The following is a 19,568-nucleotide window of genomic DNA, read 5'->3' as shown; positions in this document are numbered from 1 at the left end:
ATGCCTTTCCTTAGGTTGATCTTCTATGAAAAGAACTGGCATCATGTTTTTTTGTTTGTTTGTTTGTTTTTAATAAAAGCATTTTTTAAAGTAAGGCCTCACTCTAGAGGAGGCTGCAGTGGATCTCACGGTGATCCTCCTACCACAGCCTCCCCAGGGCTGGTATTCCACATGTGAGCCACTGTGTCTGGCAGTACTGCACTTTTAATCTAGCTGTTAGGAAAATTGCTGGATGAACTGGCGTTTTTAGGAATATAACGTTGGATGGCATCTGTATTTTCTAGGTCAACAACTGCAGAGTACAGTAGTACCACACTGTGTTTAACCACATTTGGAGCTATAACACTGAAAAGTTCCTTCCCAGAAAGTCTGTTTTGCAGGATTTAAGCACCCATAAGCTTAGAGCAGATAAACAGGCAGGATGTGAGGGTAGAATTCTCGTTTTCATAGTAAAAATCCTTCTCTAAGCCTGTCCTATTATTTTTATTTTGGTCTGTTTTTTGAGGCATCCCCTTGCCACCAACCCCTTTCCTATCACTGGTGTCAGGCGGGGGCATTGCAATTCTTCAAGCCCTATAATATGCTCTTATATCCAGCATTACCTAATAAACGATTGTTAAAGTAAAATAAAATAAAAACCAAGCAAAAAATACTTTGTGAAATATCTGAGGCAAATTGAAACTAGTGATAGCCAGTGTCAGTACATTCAGTGCGAAAAGTTCCAAATAAAAACAAGGAACGAGTGGACTCGCGCAGCCCAGATGCTGTGACCCTCGCGCCAGATGCTCCAGCTTTGCGGAGGCGGCCGGCTTGAGCCCCGAGGTCCTGCTCCAGGGGCCGGGTGACCCGCCTAGCCCTTTAAGCCGCGGTGGGCGGAGCCTCCTCGGCAGGGCCAGGGGGCGTGTCCAAACAACTGACGTCACGACGGGCGCGCCTTGATTGGTGAGAACTCTAGGAGACGATTTGGAAGGCGGGGTCTAGTTTCCGTGGAGACGGGGGCGGGGCTGCGGTCTCCTGGTAACGGGTGGCGGCGCTGCTGCTGCGCCGGCGCGGCGGGGCGGGGCGGGGCGGTCGCTGGACTCGAACCTGCGTAGGGCAGCCGTGGCAGCGTGAACGATGGCGGCCGCGGCCGCGGTGGTGTCGCCGTCGGCGCTGGAGGACGGGGCTCGCGGCGAGGGCCTCGGGGAGGCGGTGCTGGAGCGCGGGCCCGGCGCGGCCTTCCACATGTTCGTGGTGATGGAGGACCTGGTGGAGAAGCTGAAGCTGCTGGGCTACGAGGAGGAGCTCCTGCGCAGGAGCGGCCTGAAGCCGCCGTCCAGGTGCGTGCCCCGGGCGGCCTGACCTGAGATGGGGAAGTTGGGGATCCCCCTGCACACACCGCGTACACAGTTGGGGATCCCCCTGCACACACCGCGTACACAGTTGGGGATCCTTCTGCACACACCGCGTACACAGTTGGGGTTCCTCCTGCACACACCGCCTAGACAGTTGGGGTTCCTCCTGCACACACCGCGTACACAGTTGGGGATCCCCTGCACACACCGCGTACACAGTTGGGGATCCTCCTGCACACACCACGTACACAGTTGGGGTTCCTCCTGCACACACCGCGTACACAGTTGGGGATCCTCCTGCACACACCGCGTACGCAGTTGGGGTTCCTCCTGCACACACCGCGTACGCAGTTGGGGATCCTCCTGCACACACCGCGTACGCAGTTGGGGATCCTCCTGCACACACCGCGTACACAGTTGGGGATCCTCCTGCACACACCGCGTACACAGTTGGGGTTCCTCCTGCACACACCGCGTACACAGTTGGGGTTCCTCCTGCACACACCGCGTACACAGTTGGGGATCCTCCTGCACACACCGCGTACACAGTTGGGGATCCTCCTGCACACACCGCGTACACAGTTGGGGTTCCTCCTGCACACACCGCGTACACAGTTGGGGTTCCTCCTGCACACACCGCGTACACAGTTGGGGATCCTCCTGTACACACCGCCTAGAAAGTTGGGGTTCCTCCTGCACACACCGCCTAGAAAGTTGGGGTTCCTCCCGCACACACCGCCTAGAAAGTTGGGGAGTCCTCCTGCACACACCGCGTACACAGTTGGGGATCCTCTGCACACACGGCACCCGCAGTCTGGACAGCTTTTGGAAATGCGCACTGTGTAGGACGTGCAGGAAGAGCCTGCAGAGAAGTGCAGGCAGTACCCACGCTCAGGCTCCAGGCACGAAGGCCTCCGTGGTCAGGCCTCTCTCTCTAGTTGTTGTTCTCCTTGGCTTCCAGGTTGTGTCTGTGACAGCCGTGGTGGACACCTGGGACCTTGTGAAGGAGCCCTTTCTAAACTTGTGCACTAACTCTTTTGATTCTTCTTTAAGAGACCTTTTTGGCCTTTGCAGTCGGGGAGCTCCTCAGAAGAACCTCTGGTTCTGTGCTTGTGGTGGTGGGGAATAAAAGTTCCTGCTATCCCAAAGGCTGGGTCATCGGTTGCTGAGGCTGATGGACACCTAGTGTCTCCTGTCTTCATGGTGGCCTGATAGGTGTCATTGCTTTTCCTTTATTTTAATGCCTACATTTAAATCATTATTTTGTGTTGGGAATAAGCATCTGGAATATTTCTTATAATGTCCACAGGTAGGCTCGCATAGTTTCTCTTGACAGTTGAGAGCCTATGCCTCTTCTCTTGTCTGAATACTTGAAATCTTTTATATAAGCTGTCAGTACTATCAAGTTGGTCCACGATTCAACAGTTAGAAGGGAAAAGTTCAAAATTGATCCCTCATAGAAATTTCAAGATTGAGATGATTACTTAAAGTTAACTAATAGTAATAGCATAGATAGCATTTTTTTCAAATATGTTTGTCAAACTAAAAGAAAATGGCTTTAGGGTTTTATTAATACCAGATCTGTGCTGCTTTCTCAGAGATTCAACAAGATACTGTGAATCATGGAGTTTTATGGAAATATCCTAGTCCATTGGTTCTCAGCATGGTCAATGGGCCATTGGCATCACCCAGAAGTTTAGAAACTAAACTCTTTGGGCGTATCTTTTTACAAATCATAGGATGGGGCCAACAGTGTGCTTACCTGAGTGCGTTGCATGATTCTGATAACTGCGAAAGTTTGAGAACCATTCCCTGACATCTGCAGTATTCCATCAGATCCCTTCCTCTATTCCTTACCGGTTAAAAAGGAAAAACATGAGTTTGGTGTGGGTAGATTCTTTGAAAGTGGAAGCATATGTCTGGGAGGAAATCTGGGCTCTTTTGTCTTCCAAGTTTTCTGTTATCTTAATAAGAACATTTGTACTTTACTGAAAAGGAAAAAGGTTGGGAAACACAAAGTATAGACCACTGGTTCGTAGGACAATGCTGATAGTTGCTATGCATAATAATTTCAAGCATAATAGTGACGGTTACATGAACAAATTAAAGTTAGATCTTTGATTAAGCTGATTTGAAAGTCTTTTCTAACAATGTCTTTGTATAAATTATATTGTCATAGGAACATAGCTGTATTACTGGAGTTTGGCAGAAGTCAGTTGTCTGTTACACTGGGGATGTGGCTGAGGGACTTAATCCTTGCAGTACCCCACAGCCAGATAGATAGGGAGTTTTTGAAGTATACCCATACTGGGGTTCCACTCAAATCAGTTATGATTTCATCCATTGAGCACAAATTGTGTTTAATTCATTCATGAGGGAAATGGCTGTGTTGGGCGATCCCACAGTGTTGTTAGGAACTTCCTCATTGGCTTGAATATGTAGTAAGATGAAAACAGCTATTGGACATGGCTGATAGGTGAGAGAAAGTACAGTTCTGATTCCCATTATGATTTTCAGGGGTGCTCACTGATCATTTTGAAAAAAAGTTTCACATGCTGTGCTTTCTGTATATGAAGGGTTTGAAGTAGCATATTTTGAATTGTAGTAATTGTCATAATCCTGCTGGTTCAAAATGTCATAGTGAGTGCTGTGATTACTGGGACCTTCCAAGAGTGAACATTGACATTGTTTGACTTGAAACTTTTTTGAGGGAAAAGTCAGGTGTTAGATTGGCTCCCTTGCTTAACACAGATTATTGACGTCATTTCACACGTCTCCCCTGTCCCGAAGCAGACACTATTTTGCCTTGCCTACCAACCCCGGAGAACAGTTCTACATGTTCTGCACTCTTGCTTCCTGGTTGATTAACAAGACGGGACGTCCCTTCGAGCAGCCTCAAGAGTATGACGACCCCAATGCAACAATCTCTAGCATACTAGCTGAGCTCCGGTCATTTGTAAGTGAGATACAATCTCCTCTCTGTAGGCTCTCAAGCTGTGAATTTTATTATTGGCAATTCAGCAAAAAATGCTAGCCTTTTAGATGGTTCCCCTGTGGGCACGGGCACGTGCATGCACACAGTTACTCTGAATTTGTTTTCAAGTTAAAACCTTCTTGAAATCATCCATTACTCCACGGCCACTTGTGAACACATCACCATAGTTTCTCTTTAAGCCCAGAGTAACAATATTTTTCTTAATTTTGATAAGTCTCAGAGGTCAATCCATGGGAGGTTAGTTCTTCTCCTAGAAGAATAATGAAATAGCAGCTGAAATACTATATTTTGAAGTGGAGTCTCACTTCATGGATGAAGATACCAGTTGTACTTTAATTTCTGACTTCCAAGAGACAGGCATGTTTTTGGTACACATTGTTAATTTTTGACTAGTGAGTCACTTTCCTTCATATGCTTGTTTAGATAATACCTTTCACTGAGCCAGTAGTTTACTGATTTGCTTTACCAAAGTAAGATTAGTGATTGGTTTTGCTGCTATAATATAATTGGCCTTTTATGCTTTTGGTACTTTTAACAAAATATATTCATTTTTCTTTATTTTTAAAATATTTAATTTACTTATTTGAGACACAGATAGAGAAAGATGCAGGTAGAGAAAGAGAGAATGGGTATGCCAGGAGTTCTAGCCACTGCAGATGAACTCCAGATGCATGTGCCACCTTGTACATTTGGCTTTACATGGGTGCTGGGGAACCAAACCTGGATCCTTTGGCTGTGCAGGCAAACCTTAACAGCTAAGCCATCTCTCTATCTCTCCAGCCCTCTTTAGGTTTATTTTATTTTAGTTTTTATTTTTAAATTTAATTTATTTATTTGAGAATGACAGAGAGAGAAAGAGGCAGATAGATAGAGAATGGGTGTGCCAGGGCCTCCAGCCCCTGCAAATGAACTCCAGACGCGTGTGCCCCTTGTGCATCTGGCTAATGTGGGTCCTAGGGAATCAAGCCTCAAACTGGGATCCTTAGGCTTCACAGGCAAGTGCTTAATTGGTAAGCCATCTCTCCAGCCCTAGTTTTTATTTTTTAAGCGTAACCATGGATTAAAAAGACTTAGAAGAGATGAAATTCTAAGAATGTAATATATAGTTACTCTAAATTATTTGAAAAAGACAAAAAATAATACATGTGCTCATCAGTTCTTTGCCTAAAATATCTTGACATCTGGAATACAAGAAATGGATAAGACCTTGTTTATCTTTGCATTTCAGGGAAGGACTGCTGATTTTCCCCCTTCAAAATTGAAGTCGGGTCACGGAGAGCACGTGTGCTGTGTTCTTGACTGCTTAGCTGAAGAAGCACTGAAACGTAGCGGCTTCACCTGGAAAAGGTACCGGTAACCCCTGGCAGCATCAGCTTCGTGTGCATGATGTGTGCTGAGGTGCAGGGCTTTTTCATTAAACTAACAAGAACTTGGTGTTTTAATCTGAAAATGGCACCAGAGACTAAGAAAAATTAGTGTAGATAAAATTGGAATGTCTGTCTGCAAAACCAGCTCTGAATTAAAGTTATGTATTACTGTGTTCCTTCCTTGTTCATTATGATATTTAAAGTTTAACTATGACTGTGTGCCATTGTCATTTTAGGAAAAAAATTTTAAAGTTCTGTTTGTGCCTGTGTTTATTTATACACGCAACAATAGTATATTTTGGAGATAACTGGAGCCTCATATTTAAGGAAAAACTGGAAGTTAACATAGCAATGGAAGTGTGATTTTTTTAAATGCATGTTTGGGTGTGTGGTAGGTGTTATATGTGGCATGAACATGTGTGTGTGTTCATGTGTCATCCTGTGTGTAGAGGCCAGAGGAGAAGGCCTGGTGTCCCCTCCATTGCTATCCACTTGCTTCCATGAGACGGAGCGTTCACTGACTTCCTTCTGGTCTTGTCTTCCCATAAGACCGAGGTTACAGATGTGTGGGGCCACAACCTGCTATTCATGTGGGTTCTGGAGTTGAACTCAGGGGTCTCAGGCCTCATATTTGTTCTGGAAGTGTTCTTAGCTTCTGAGTTATTTTTCCATACCATGGGTTTGTTTATTCCTTTCTTAAGGGCTCAGCAAGAGTAACAGTAAAGAAGCCAACTGAGTTTCTACTAGACATAGCCCATCGCTTATTCTCTGACCTCAAAGAGCTTTGTTTCCATTGTTATGGTATTAAAACCATTTATTTACAGTCTGACTTTCTTCAGTAAATCTTGAAATCTTAATAGATACTTCATGGTAATAAGCATAGTACTTGGCTTATCACATATGGTCAATAAGTGCTGATCATATAGATGAAATGAAATCAGAAACTGAAACTCATAGAATATAATTGTATATCTGAATTATACCTCTTGAAAGTCAGAATCATTGATCGGATAGAACATGGAAGACAGTATTCAAGTAAAACATGCCTGAACAGATATAGATATACATAAAAATATATATGTATATATGTGTGTGTATGTATATATATATGCACATGTGTGTATATGTATGTATTTATATATGTATATAAAATGTACTGTGAATATATTAGTTATATTAATAGGAATTACATTCTCTTATGTAAATAATGTGCTTCCTCAATAAAGTATTCTTCAAAACTTCTTTAATATAGGTTACTATTGGGTTGACTAGTTTTTCAAAATATTTTTATTTGCTTATTTGCAAGCAGAGAGAGATAGAAGAGAAGAGAATGGGCATACCAGGGCCTCCGGCTGCTGTAAACAAATTCCAGATACATGTACCACTTTGTGCATCTGGCTTTACATGGATATTGAGGAATCAAACTTGGGTCATTAGGCTTTGCAGAAAATTCCTTAACTTCTTAGCCATCTCTCCAGCCCCCATGAGTTGACTGTTTTTCAAACTAAAACATTGCAATTTCCTTTGCTTCTCCCAAATATTTTCACTTAGTACGATGTGAAGAGTGACTACATGATCCATAATACTTCGTTATTAGATTTCCAGGAAGGCTAAGTTGTGAGATATGTGGCCTGCCTGGTGTTTCTTTCTATTACTAAGTCCATAGCCCAGTCTATTATGATTTTATCCCAGGCTATGACTAGCTCACCTGCTATTCAGTTTTGTACTTCCTGTGTTTCTAGGCAAATCTTAGTCCTGGCCTATATGACTTAGATAATTTATATGATACACACATAAACACACACACACGGGAGATGGAGGAGGTGAAAAGTAATAAATCTTAAAGACCATTTTACCTATACAATATATACATTGCCTAACAGTAACATATTTATAAATTACATATACCTAAATACCTAAAGCTGCCAAACTTGTCTTAGAAGACCATTACTTTTGAAATAATTATCTAATTCTAGCTAATGGAAAATGAGGAAATTTATCCTACAAGATTGATTTAGATCACAATGCTTTCATTCCATTCAATTAAATTTTTTTGTATTTATTTATTTATTTTTTTTGGTTTTTTGAGGTAGGATCTCACTCTGGTCCAGGCTGACCTGGAATTAACTCTGTCATCTCAGGGTGGCCTTGAACTCATGGCAATCCTCCTACCTCTGCTTCCCAAGTGCTGGGATTAAAGGTGTGCGCCACCATGCCCTTTTTGTATTTTATTAACTTATCTAGGCATGGATTTTCAAAATAAGTGGCCAAAATAAACCCAACTATATCAGGATTTATTTTATACTTTTATTTATTTATCTACAAGCACAGAGAGATAAAGGGAAGAGAGACAGACAACATGGGTATGCCAGGGCCTCAAGCCACTGCAGACAAACCAGATGCATGCATCACTGTGTGCATTTGGATTTGCGTGGGTGCTAGGAAATCAAACCCAGGGTGTCAGGCTTTGCAGGCAGTTGCCTTGATTGCTGTGCTGTCTTTCCAGCCCCATATCTGGATTTTTTTTTTTTTTTTTTGGTAGTCTCATTCCCACTCAGGCTGACCTGGAATTCATTGTGTAGTCTCAGGTGGCCTTGAACTCATGGTGATTCTCCTACCTGTGCCTCCAGAGTGCTGGGATTAAAGGCCTGCACCACCACACCTGGCTCATATCTGGATATTTTTAATGTGGAAAATACAAGTTATTATTCTCAATGAAAAAATGATTGTACTACATTTAATTTTAGAACCGCATATTAGATTTTAGAAGTAAGCATCAAGTTCATTACCTATTTAATAATAACCTTCAGACTGGTCACAGATGTGAATTGCAAAATAAAACTGTAAGAATACTAAAAGTTTAGAGAGAGATAAGGGGATCATATGAGGGAAAGCCTTACGTGTTACAGTGTTAAATCTAGGACTTGTATAAAAAAAAGTTGCCTAATCTATCTAGAAAGAGTTGTAACAGTCTTAAGTAGCCAGGATTGTAAGTAATAAAACTTTTATTGTTATTTTTTATTTCATTTAGGCAAAACATTAATTTCTTAATTTATAAAAAGTCATTGAACAAAGAGGATCTATGGGCATTTTGTTGAAAAAAATGGATAATTAAAATATAAAAAGATGTTCAACAACTACCAGGACAAAGAAATTAAACAGCAGATTGTGGTGTTTTTTTTCTCCTGCTTTATTAGTGTGTGTGTCATATTGGTAAATGTGTGGAAGTGATAACTGTCTTCAATCTTTCTTGAAATGTAAGTTAGGATCACATTTTGGAGGCCAATTTTACCAATATCTAGAACAACTAATGTGTACAAAGTTGTTGATACAGATATTTCTATTTTAATATTTTATTTGCCAGCAGAGAGCTAGGTAGAGAGAGAATGTGAATATGGGAGCACCAGGGCCTCTAACCATGTGCATGCATATATGGCTGTATATGCACACACATACGTGTGTATATGCATGTACATGTATGTGTATATATGTGCCACTTCGTGGATTTGGCTTACATGGGAGTGGGGAATCAAACCTGGGTTGTTTGGCTTTGTAGGCAAGCATCTTAACCGCTGAGCCATTTCTCTAGCACCCATACAGGTATTTCACATACACAAATTTATTCTAAATGAGTTTTGCCTAGTGATAAACATATGAAGATGATCTGTGCAGTATTATTTAGCAATGTTTAGTCATACACTACCAGTTTAGTTTTAGTATTGGAGTCTATGTAGAATTGTTAAATACATACATATATATGTATATGTGTATATATATATTTATGTATGTGTGTGTGTGTGTACACGTGGAATTTTAAAATCAGGAAGGTGGGTTGGATAACAATGTATATGGTGTTATATTTTTCAAGTATATTCTTTAGATCTGGAGGTAAACATTTTGCTTTTCTACACTGAAGTTTCAGAAAGAATACATGAAACATTTAGTAATAACTAAAGAGGAGGGGCAAAAGCCAAGACCTTATAAGGAAAGTATGCTTAGTATGCCCTGTGTGCTTTTGTTTTGGTTTTATGAGGTAGGGTCTCACTCTAGCACAGGGAGGCCTGGAATTCACTCTGTTGCCTCAGGCTGGCCTCAAACTCACAGTGATCCTCCTACCTCAGCCTCTTGAGTGCTGGGATTAAAGGAGTGTGTCCCCATAGCTGGTGCCCATCATACCTTTTTTTTTTTTAAATTTTTTTTTAATGTTTTATTTATTTATTTGAGAGCGACAGACACAGAGAGAAAGACAGATAGAGGGAGAGAGAGAGAATGGGCGCGCCAGGGCTTCCAGCCTCTGCAAACGAACTCCAGACACGTGCGCCCCCTTGTGCATCTGGCTAACGTGGGACCTGGGGAACCGAGCCTCGAACCGGGGTCCTTAGGCTTCACAGGCAAGCGTTTAACCGCTAAGCCATCTCTCCAGCCCCCATCATACCTTCTTGAAGACTAAAATCTTCTTAACTCTTGATAATCAACCTCATTATTTTAGGCCTTTATATCCAGTGGAAGAATTAGAAGAAGAAACAGTTCCAGAAGATGATGTCGAACTAACATTAAGTAAAGTGGATGAAGAATTTGTGGTAAGTGTGTAGCTGAACTGACTGGACATTTTCACCTTTGGTTCCTTCCCCTCTCTGAATTGCCCACTGATTTCAATTTTCTATAACATACTTATTTTAAGAGAAGAAAAAAATTCAAGTGCAATGTCAATATCAGTCCTTTATATCCTAGGTTAGGATAATAATGTTCGTGTTCTCTGATCAGTTTTATAGAGATACTGACAATTGTATAAGGAAGTATATACTACTAGTTACATAAGTAATATTTTATTAACAATTATTTGTGATCTTAAATAGAACATGACTGACAAGGAACTAAACTAAATAGTATTTAGTTTGTATTTTCACTTTTATTTAGTTTGTATTTTCACTTTAAAGGATGCTAAAGGGATTTCTTTCTTAATTTTAAAAATTTTCACTTATTTACATGTGTGTGGGGAGAGGGGCGCACCATGGATGGCTGGGGAATTGAACTCCAGGCACACAGGCTTTGCAAGCAAAATCCTTTAACCACTGAGCCATTTCCGCAGATCCTTTTTACTTAATCTTGACCTAGGTCTAGTGGCACTTGAAAGGCAGAGACAGGAGAATTTCAAATATGAAGATAGCAAATGCTGCATAAAAAGTTTCAGAATAGCTGGGGGTACATAGCAAGCTCCTATCTCAAAACCGAAACAAAAGCCCCTAAACTCAAGAATTTACCATTAGTATATTTTTGCTTCATAAGATTATTGGTCATTTCTGAGAACCCCTCATGATTCTTAAATTAGGCTGATTCATGCCCTACTGGGATTCCTTAGGATGCTTGTAAGTGACTTACATTATTTAATTCATTGGTTGTGTCTGTACCTTTTCCATGCTTAGTTTCCTCCCCGTCTGTAATGCTGAATGGTCACGTCTCTAACAGAGCAGGCTAGTCAGAAGACGGGGACAAAGGAGCTTGCTTCTGGGTGTTGCTTCCCCAAACTAGAAAGGAGTAGCTGTGGTGTTTTACAGTGAGATTGGAACCAGACATGGTGGCAAAACAACCTTTAGTAGCAGTTTGCTGGTGTAAGCTAATCAAAACTTTCAGATTTTAGCTGGGCATGGTGGCGCACGCCTTTAATCCCAGCACTCAGGAGGCAGAGGTAGGAGGATCACTATGAGTTCAAGGTCACCCTGAGACTACATAGTGAATTCCAGGTTGGCCTGAGCTAGAGTGAAACCCTACCACAGGAAAAAAAAAAAATCAGATTTTAATTTATTTGTTGGAGAGAGAGAGAGAAAGTGAAAGAAGCAGATAGAGAGAGGATGACTTGCCCGAACTTCCAGCCACTGCAAACAACTCCAGATATATGTGCTACCTTGTGCATCTGGCTTACGTGGGCCCTGGAGGGTTGAACCTGGGTCCTTGGACTTTGCAAAGCAAGTGCCTTAACCACTAAGCCATCTCTACAGCCCCAGATTTTTTAAATCAATAGATAATAAATACATTATGTATTTCAGCTTTAAAAAGCTAGTTTATATAAAATGCTAGTTGCTAAATTATTTTAATTTTAAATGCTAAAAAATAAACCGTTAAATAGTTTATCTCCCAGGGCTGGGCAGATGGGTCCGCGGCTCACATGTTTGCAGTGCAAGCCTGAGTTCAGAACCGCAGACCCCGGTCGCGGCTGCGGTGAGCTGGGAGGCGGGCTGGAAGAGCTCGGCCGTGGACTAGCGGGCGTGGCAAGCGCAGCCGTGAGAAAGGAGCGATGAGCGTGAATGAGAGAGTGGGCGTCAGTGCGGGGGGGATGCAAGCACCCACCGCAGCGAGCTGCGTCCTCACACTCCCCGGGGCACGCACATGCCCGCGTGCACACACAGCACACAAACACACATGCAGTAAAGCATAAGCCGATTAGATACCAGTACATATTGTGTTGCTCATATGTTCTGCAAAGGAGTAATGTCAGTAATGTGAGGGTGGCCATTTCTATTACGTTCTGTTATAATAGTAACTGAAAAAGACCCCAGGAAGAAAAATGGTTCCCTAATTGTTAATCAAAAGGCACCTGGTCCTAGTACATTAACATTTAGCCCTAAGGACATAACTTAACAGCACTACTAGTCAAGGTAAAGGGAAAAGATCCTTATTCGTAAGAGAAATACAAACACCTGAATGAAGGCAGAAACCAGGTCTGATTTTGCTCACTGTTGTATCTCTGTTGCACCTTACTGTGCAGGACCTAGTGCAGAGCAAGTTTTTATTCAGTATTTGACCATAAAACCTGTTGAAAGCCTTTGGCTGTGTAATTTTTTAAAAAATAGTTAATTTTTTCTAGGAATTGTTTAAAGCTCAAAGCAACAAATAGTCTTGGCTTTATAAAGTTAGAGAAGCAGGTAAAAGCAGTCTTTCCACCTCCTTCCCAGCCATGAGGAAAGGCTTGTGCAGTGTCAGAGCAAAGAGCAGGCCTGCCCCAGGGAGGTTGCACGGAAGCTCTGTTCCCTTGTGTCATAGGTCCTGACCCTTAACTTTCTTTATTTTTATTTTTTTTAATTGCATCCTATTCCTCTGAGACCATTGTATGACTCCGTCCTTTCTGCTGGGGAAGGTTGGATCAGTGCCAGAAGCCCGTGTGGGGGCTGACGGGTCCTGTGGTGTCAACGGTGGTGAAGGTCGTTGGGAATTTTCTGTGTTGAGCATCCAGAAAATAGAAGCAGTCTTAAAGTACTTAAATTAAAATAGGACAGCTGATAATTGTTTAAAAATTGGTCATAAGAGAAGAGTCTCACCTGATTTGTATAATCACATCCTTAGTAACCCACAGTAAGAGAATTAAGAAGGTGCAAATTAAGCCAGGAAGTAGTAGGAAATTGTACTCTTTGAATTACAGAGGTCAATTATTGAGAATCTTGATTTATTTTGAAGGATTTCCTGAGCCTGTTTAAATTCCTTCTAAATGTGGTTCCCATAACATTTAGTAAATTAAGTCATTTTTTCTACGGACCAAGTCTGGCTTGTCCGAAGGAAGAGAAACGATGGTAGGAGGATAGCACGGGCGCGTCTTTAGAAAGGCTTTCCGTCCACCTTGCGGGGCGGGGAGCAAACCAGCAGTGCACCAGAAGGGTTCCTCCAGAGAGCCACGACCCCATCCCTTTTGATTCTGAGACAGATTCCTGCTGTGTTACTCAGGCTGACCTTGAAGGCAGTTTAGACCAGCCAGGCATGAGCTTTGTTTTTCTCTCTCCTGAGCAGTGGAATTAGCCTACACTGCACAGGCCTGTCTGAGGAAAGGCTCTCGTAAGGACCTGGTTGAAATGATGGTGGAGCTGAAAAGTCCCAAGTTCTGCATGTGTAATCTGGAGACCCAGAAAAGCTGATGGTGTAATTCTGCTGTCCTAATCTGAAGATCTTAGCTGGTGTAGGCATGATATTTCAGTGGCTTTTTAAAAAAAAAATTGTTATTTATTTATTTGAGAGAGAGAGAGAAAGAGAGAATGGGCACACCAGGGCTTCTAGCCACTGCAAACTCCAGACACATACCCACCTTGTATATCTGGCTTACATGGATCCTGGGGAATCGAACCTGGGTCCTTTGGCTTTGCAGGCAGGTCCAGTCAATGGGAAGGGTGATCTGTGTTATTCAGTCTACTGACTCACATATTTATTTCATCCAGAAATACCCTCAAACATATACTTTGATATTACTTAACCACATATCTTTGCATCCTAGGCCTAATTACATTGATATATAGAACTGTCCATCATCATTTTCAACTTTGTGCCCATACGTATCTCTTTAAATCATGTTAACCTTCAAGCAAAGATAATAACAAAGTCATAATTCTGCCTAACATGATAAGATATAGTATTTCTGCATAAAATAGGTGATTCATTATCTATATCCTGAAAGATAACGTAAAATTCCTTAGTGATGCCTGCTCTTGTTGATATCATGCAACTTAAATATTATGATGTAAAGAATAGCAATAAAATATTAGGGCATAATCAGTATATCTAATATTTTATGATGAAGGAATAAAGGAGAAAAGAAAACATTTTCGAACAAATATATTCATAATAGAAGAATGACGCATAACTGGTCACATAGTTATAAACTATTTACAACTCCCTTCATTCATTACCCATTTTGTCTTCCCTTTGCCTTCAGAAAGTGCCTCAGCTGACTGCATTTCTTTACCTGGCGAGGTGAACTACACCTTCATTCCTTAGGGACCTGAGCATGCAGGAATCCTGCCTGGACTGGGTCATTCTTATTTGCTTCAGTCAGAGCAGAGGGTGTGGTAGCACTAACAGCTTCTCGGGAGGATCTCCTGTGTTCCGGACATGCTTCCCAGGCCTCCTTGGCAGAGTGGACCTGTATTTTCCCCCGTGGCAGCTGATCAGTCACACCAGCCAGCACAGTAATCCCTCTGTGCCTACTCATTCAGAAATGTGCTCGGCGCAAAGTGGCCAAGTCACAGTCTTGATGTCTAGTTCTGTTGAGTTACCTTATGTCTGCTAGTGGAAGCATTCTTCCATGTGCACTAAGACATCTGGACAAACAGAAAATGAGGGTAAGAACTGGAAGGAAATATTTTGCTGGTGGCAGCTGGAAGTAGTGTGTAGAGCCAGTCCTCCTTGCATCCCTTGACGCTTGGATCTGTGGGTCCTGACGATGGGAGAAAGCACACCGTATACTGGATGATGGTTAATTCTGGTACCTGCACGTAGAGATTTTCGCTTATTAGTGTTCAATCCCGCACAGGTATTTATTGGTCACCTAGATACATGGTGCTGATTAGGTTATTGTCCAAGCATCATAAACTTATTTCTTCTCCCATGGGCATTGAGTCATTGGCATTTTAATGAGTATGCCAGGTTGTTAAGTAGTACCAACAGAAATAGACTGGGCCACTTCTCAAAAACCTACATGTATGCTTGACATAAGATGTAAACACACTGGGTTTGTCTGTCTGTGCTCTATTACTTACATCCCTAAGAAATGCCATTTGAGTCTGTATAGCCTGTATTCGCATGGTTCCATGCGTTACTGGTACCTTTCCCAGACTTAAACGCTATACGCTCCCATGTCTTACCTTAGTGACTCCACTCCCAGAGTCTGGATAGATGTGGGTAGAGTCGTAACTTAGGTTCACACACCATACTGGGTGACTGACAGTGCTGCTCTTGTTCTCAGAACGCTGAGAGCCACCCTCTTACATGTCTGTGAAGTCTGGAGGTTAGGATGGTCATTGAAACCTGCAGCTCTGGACAGTTCTACATGTGGATGCTTTTACCAGCTACCACTTTAAGTTTTTGCTTGATTGGTTGGTTGTTTGGTTTCCAAGATCACATGACTTGAGGACCAAGCTCTATTCACATTATTATGACCAGTGTCCTTAGGATTTGAATGTTCTTGTTTCATTTGTTTCGCTTACGAAGTCACTTGTCACCAAAAGATATTTGGAGAAGTACACTGCACATGCTGGTAGCGCCTGCTGCATATTTCCTGGGTTGGAGAGACTGCCTCTGAAGGGGTTGCTTCTTCCCGCATCTCACACAGGAGATGCGCAGATGCATCAGTGGGCTGTGGGGGAGGGGCGGTCGGCAGTTAAGAGGACTTGCCACTTAAGCATGAGGGCCTTTTGCCCTGCGACCACCACGTTCACCTTCCAGAAGCCATGTGAAAAGCTGGGTGTGGCCATGCGCGTCTGTCTGCCCCAGTCGTCAGGGGCAGAGGCGGAAGAATCGCAGGTTCACTGGCAGATGGCAGCTCCAGGTTGGGCCCCATCTCTAGGAAATGCGCATGGGTCATAAGAGGAGCACACCCCATGCCCTCCTTGGCCTCTGGGTTGTGGTCATCTGCACACACGGGTGACTCCACGCCCTCCTTGGCCTCTGGGTTGTGGTCATCTGTACACACGGGTGCCCAGCACATCTCTTAGTCCCTGGAGCAAGAAACAAACTCTCTTGTGTCTTTCAGCCTATCATTTCTGTCTGTTTCAATCACATTGGGCAAGAATTGCCATAAACTCCTTCTGCTGCTTCAGATATCCCATGTGGAGCTCTTTCTTCCTGTTCATGTTTATCCATGATTCTTCGGCAATGGCCTCTTCCCTTCCCTCTCTTCAGTGTTTGCAAAGAAGATCCTATTTAATGTGCACCATCAAAACTTCAGAGAACACATGAGCTGTTAATAACAACGCTCCCTGTTTTGTGCATGCTTGTTTGGCTTTTAATATGCTGTACTGAGTTTGTCCTTATACCAGACTTAATATATTATGTATGCGAGAACTGGAAATAGTAAATTATAAATTCCATGTGTTTTTATTTTTCAAAGGAAGAAGAAACTGATGATGAAGAAAACTTTATAGATCTCAACATTTTAAAAGCCCAGGCCTATCTCTTGGTAAGTTTCATGGGTAAACAAAGGACCAGCGTCAGTGTGTGCCTTCTGCTGGGGTCTGAGTGAGTGAAGCCATTTGTCAGACGCTATTTTGTATGTCACTTGAAAATTAGGTCTGAAAGCTGTTTTCCTATATGTGAAGTGTTAAACTTACGGGAAAATGTGAACATCCATAGGAGCCGGTGAGGCAGCCCCTCCCTGTGCTGTGGGAGGTCAGCCCGAGTGCTCCTCATGCAAACTGAAAACAGTTCATTTACCTGATGGCGAATTTAATTACGGATGAATGTAAATTATTCTGTGTCAAGTTATTTTCTATTAAAATAGGCTAGGATTGAATTATCTTGTTCATAGGAAATACTTAAATTGGAGTTTTAGAAATGAAATATATAGTCAGACATTGCTTTAAGTCAGGTATTTTTGCTCTGTTTTAATGATGAAGCAAATCCATTTGATTAGAGCACATTTCCAGCAAGCTACTTCAGATAAGTGTATGTAGGGATTTTGCATTTCTCTCTGTGTGTTAACGGTCAGTTAAGTGCATAGCCTCAGAAAGGTACATGTGTAGTGTACCCTCGTTTTTTTTCTTGCCTGAATCCTCAAAGCAAGCTTGGCTTCATGACGGCCTGTCCCAAAATGGTTGTTTTTATATGGTTTACTGCTTTTGCATTGCCAGTTTTCACTGGCTGTTACTAACAATATGTATGTATTGGCCAACTTAAGATGGAATATAATAACGTGGCTTACTTGCTAAGTGTGTTGTGTCATAAGTTCCCTGCATACTAGAATTCAAACCTTGGGAAAATTTTCACAATTCTTATGTTTCCTCCTCTTCACCTATAAAATGAAAATATTCACTATGTCATGTGATTTTTACGATTGGAAGAATTATTACATGTGAAGCATTGTAGCTGTATCTGTATAGCACGTGGCAACTGCTCACCAGATACTGGAAGAGAGCAATGCTCGCATTTCCTGTATGTTCCCCTCAGATGTCTACTTTGTAATTTCCTTAATAACAAGAAGAGCTATTCTTTTATATCCCTCACACATAGAACACAAGGCATTGAATGACTACTTCTTAAATGAATGAGGCTCTTTTACTGTCCAGTGAAAAACTATATAGAATAGGGGCTGGAGAGATGGCTCAGTATTAAGGCATTTGCCTGAAAAGCCTGATGACCCAAGTTTGATTCCTCAGGACCCATGTAAAGCCAGAGGCACAAAGTGGTGCATGTGTCGAGTTTGTTTGCAGTGGCTGGAGGCCCTGGTGCTTCCATTCATTCTCTCTCTCTCTCTCTCTCTGTCTCTACTTGAAAACAAATATATATGTATATACATATATATATTGTGTGTGTGTGTGTGTGTGTGTGTGTGTGTGTATATATATATATATATATATATATACATATATATATTATATATATATTATTGACATTTATATCTAAAAACCCTCTAGTTATAACAGTATGTTACATTTGTAAATCGTTTTGTAGTTTTCAGGTTATTTTGAAGTACTTCAGTTTATTGATCTTCTGATACTATATAAATTTTGTCTTTTTAAATATACACATTAACTTTAATGATTAAATTTTATCAGTGGGAGATGGCTCAGCAGTTAAAGGCACTTGCTTGCAAATCCTGCTGGCCTGGGTTCAGCTTCCAAGCCACTCACCTAGTCAGCCAGGCATTCATTTGCAGCAGTGAGACCCAGGTGTATCCGTGCATGTGCACGCATGCCTTCACACATACAAAGTTAATAAACTTGCAAAGATTATACTGTCAGGATACTTTAATTTTTAATAACTATGCTGCCTGAACTTGGACTGTTTCTTCTGGCCGCAAGCCTGCTCCTCCTACCTGACCGGAAGTTTGACCGTGCGTGCGTGCGTGCGTGCGTGCGTGCGTGCGTGCGTGCGTGCGTGCGTGGCTGGCTTCCTCCCTGGCAAGCGTCCTACTCGCTGACGATGACAGAGTTCTCCAAAATCAACACGGGCAGTAGATGTCCCCAGCTAGTCCCAACTGCGTCTGTGTTACTGATCCTTGTGCTGATGGTGCACAGGGGGTCGGGAAGGCTGGGGGTTCCCTCCGGACAAAGGAGCTGGGGAGCTGGCAGGAGGAGAGGCATTTGATTTGCTTCTTTCACCACTGCAAGTCCCGGGTAGGCACGATTCTAGACCCGGGCATAACTAAGCCACACGAGGAGGAGCTTCCTTCTTCATGGACCTTTGCCGAGTGAGTGTTAGATTCTTTGGACAAAGATGACTACGGGCTCTGTGTCCTTAACCTTCTCACAAGAGGAAGCAGTCTGAACACCAGGTGTTTGTGGATGGTCAACCGTGAAGTACTAATGAGACAGAAAACCTTTCATAGTTTGCAAACCCTGGCAGGTTTGTAATACTGCCCACGAAAGCCATCTGCCTGAGACAGCTGTGCTTGACTCCGGCTTCTGATGGCTCAGGCTATTCTGTCCCCAAGACAGAAGTGATATATAGGTTAGTGACGGCGATTTAAGATTTTATGTTTAATGCAGCAGGTGGACTCACAATGCAGAAGAAATAGCATTTTAGTAAAAGTGAAGTCATGAATTTTCACACTAAAGAATGATCCACACTACCAGGGAGACTGATGTCGTAACGTTGATGGGATGGGACAAGCTCAGCAGTGTGCAGCCTTCCTTCCCTGCTGCCTTAGACAGTAGCGGCTCTGTAGTCACTCTGTTCTCCCATGAAGCCCTGCCTGTTAATTCCTGATCTGTTTACTGTCTGTCAATAGCAAATACAAAGTCCTCCACAGCAGGGGCTGGTCCACTGCCTTTTCCATCTGTGCGTGAAGTGTCGAAGGTGTTTGGTAATCAATAAAATTGAATGCATATGTGCCTGACTGTATGCTCTCTTTGTAATTTTATAGGCATTTGTGGTTTACTCTTCTTAGAGAAAAGATTT

The 19,568-nt window shown here is 42.4% G+C and overlaps 1 protein-coding gene across 1 annotated transcript in view; it reads left to right on the top strand.

Annotated features, from left to right (window-relative positions):
• The first annotated feature begins 1,116 nt into the window (after positions 1-1,116).
• The window catches only part of Ift57 (intraflagellar transport 57), a 73,748-nt gene continuing 55,296 nt past the window's right edge, over positions 1,117-19,568 (top strand). The window contains exons 1-5 of the mRNA XM_004663978.2: positions 1,117-1,319; positions 4,128-4,290; positions 5,558-5,676; positions 10,186-10,276; positions 16,561-16,629. Coding sequence (XP_004664035.1) covers positions 1,117-1,319; positions 4,128-4,290; positions 5,558-5,676; positions 10,186-10,276; positions 16,561-16,629 — 645 coding nt within the window. The remainder of the gene's footprint in view (positions 1,320-4,127; positions 4,291-5,557; positions 5,677-10,185; positions 10,277-16,560; positions 16,630-19,568) is intronic.

This window comes from Jaculus jaculus, chromosome 4 (assembly GCF_020740685.1).
Source record: "Jaculus jaculus isolate mJacJac1 chromosome 4, mJacJac1.mat.Y.cur, whole genome shotgun sequence".
NCBI lineage: Eukaryota > Metazoa > Chordata > Mammalia > Rodentia > Dipodidae > Jaculus > Jaculus jaculus.
This window is presented reverse-complemented; position numbering and strand designations above follow the sequence as displayed.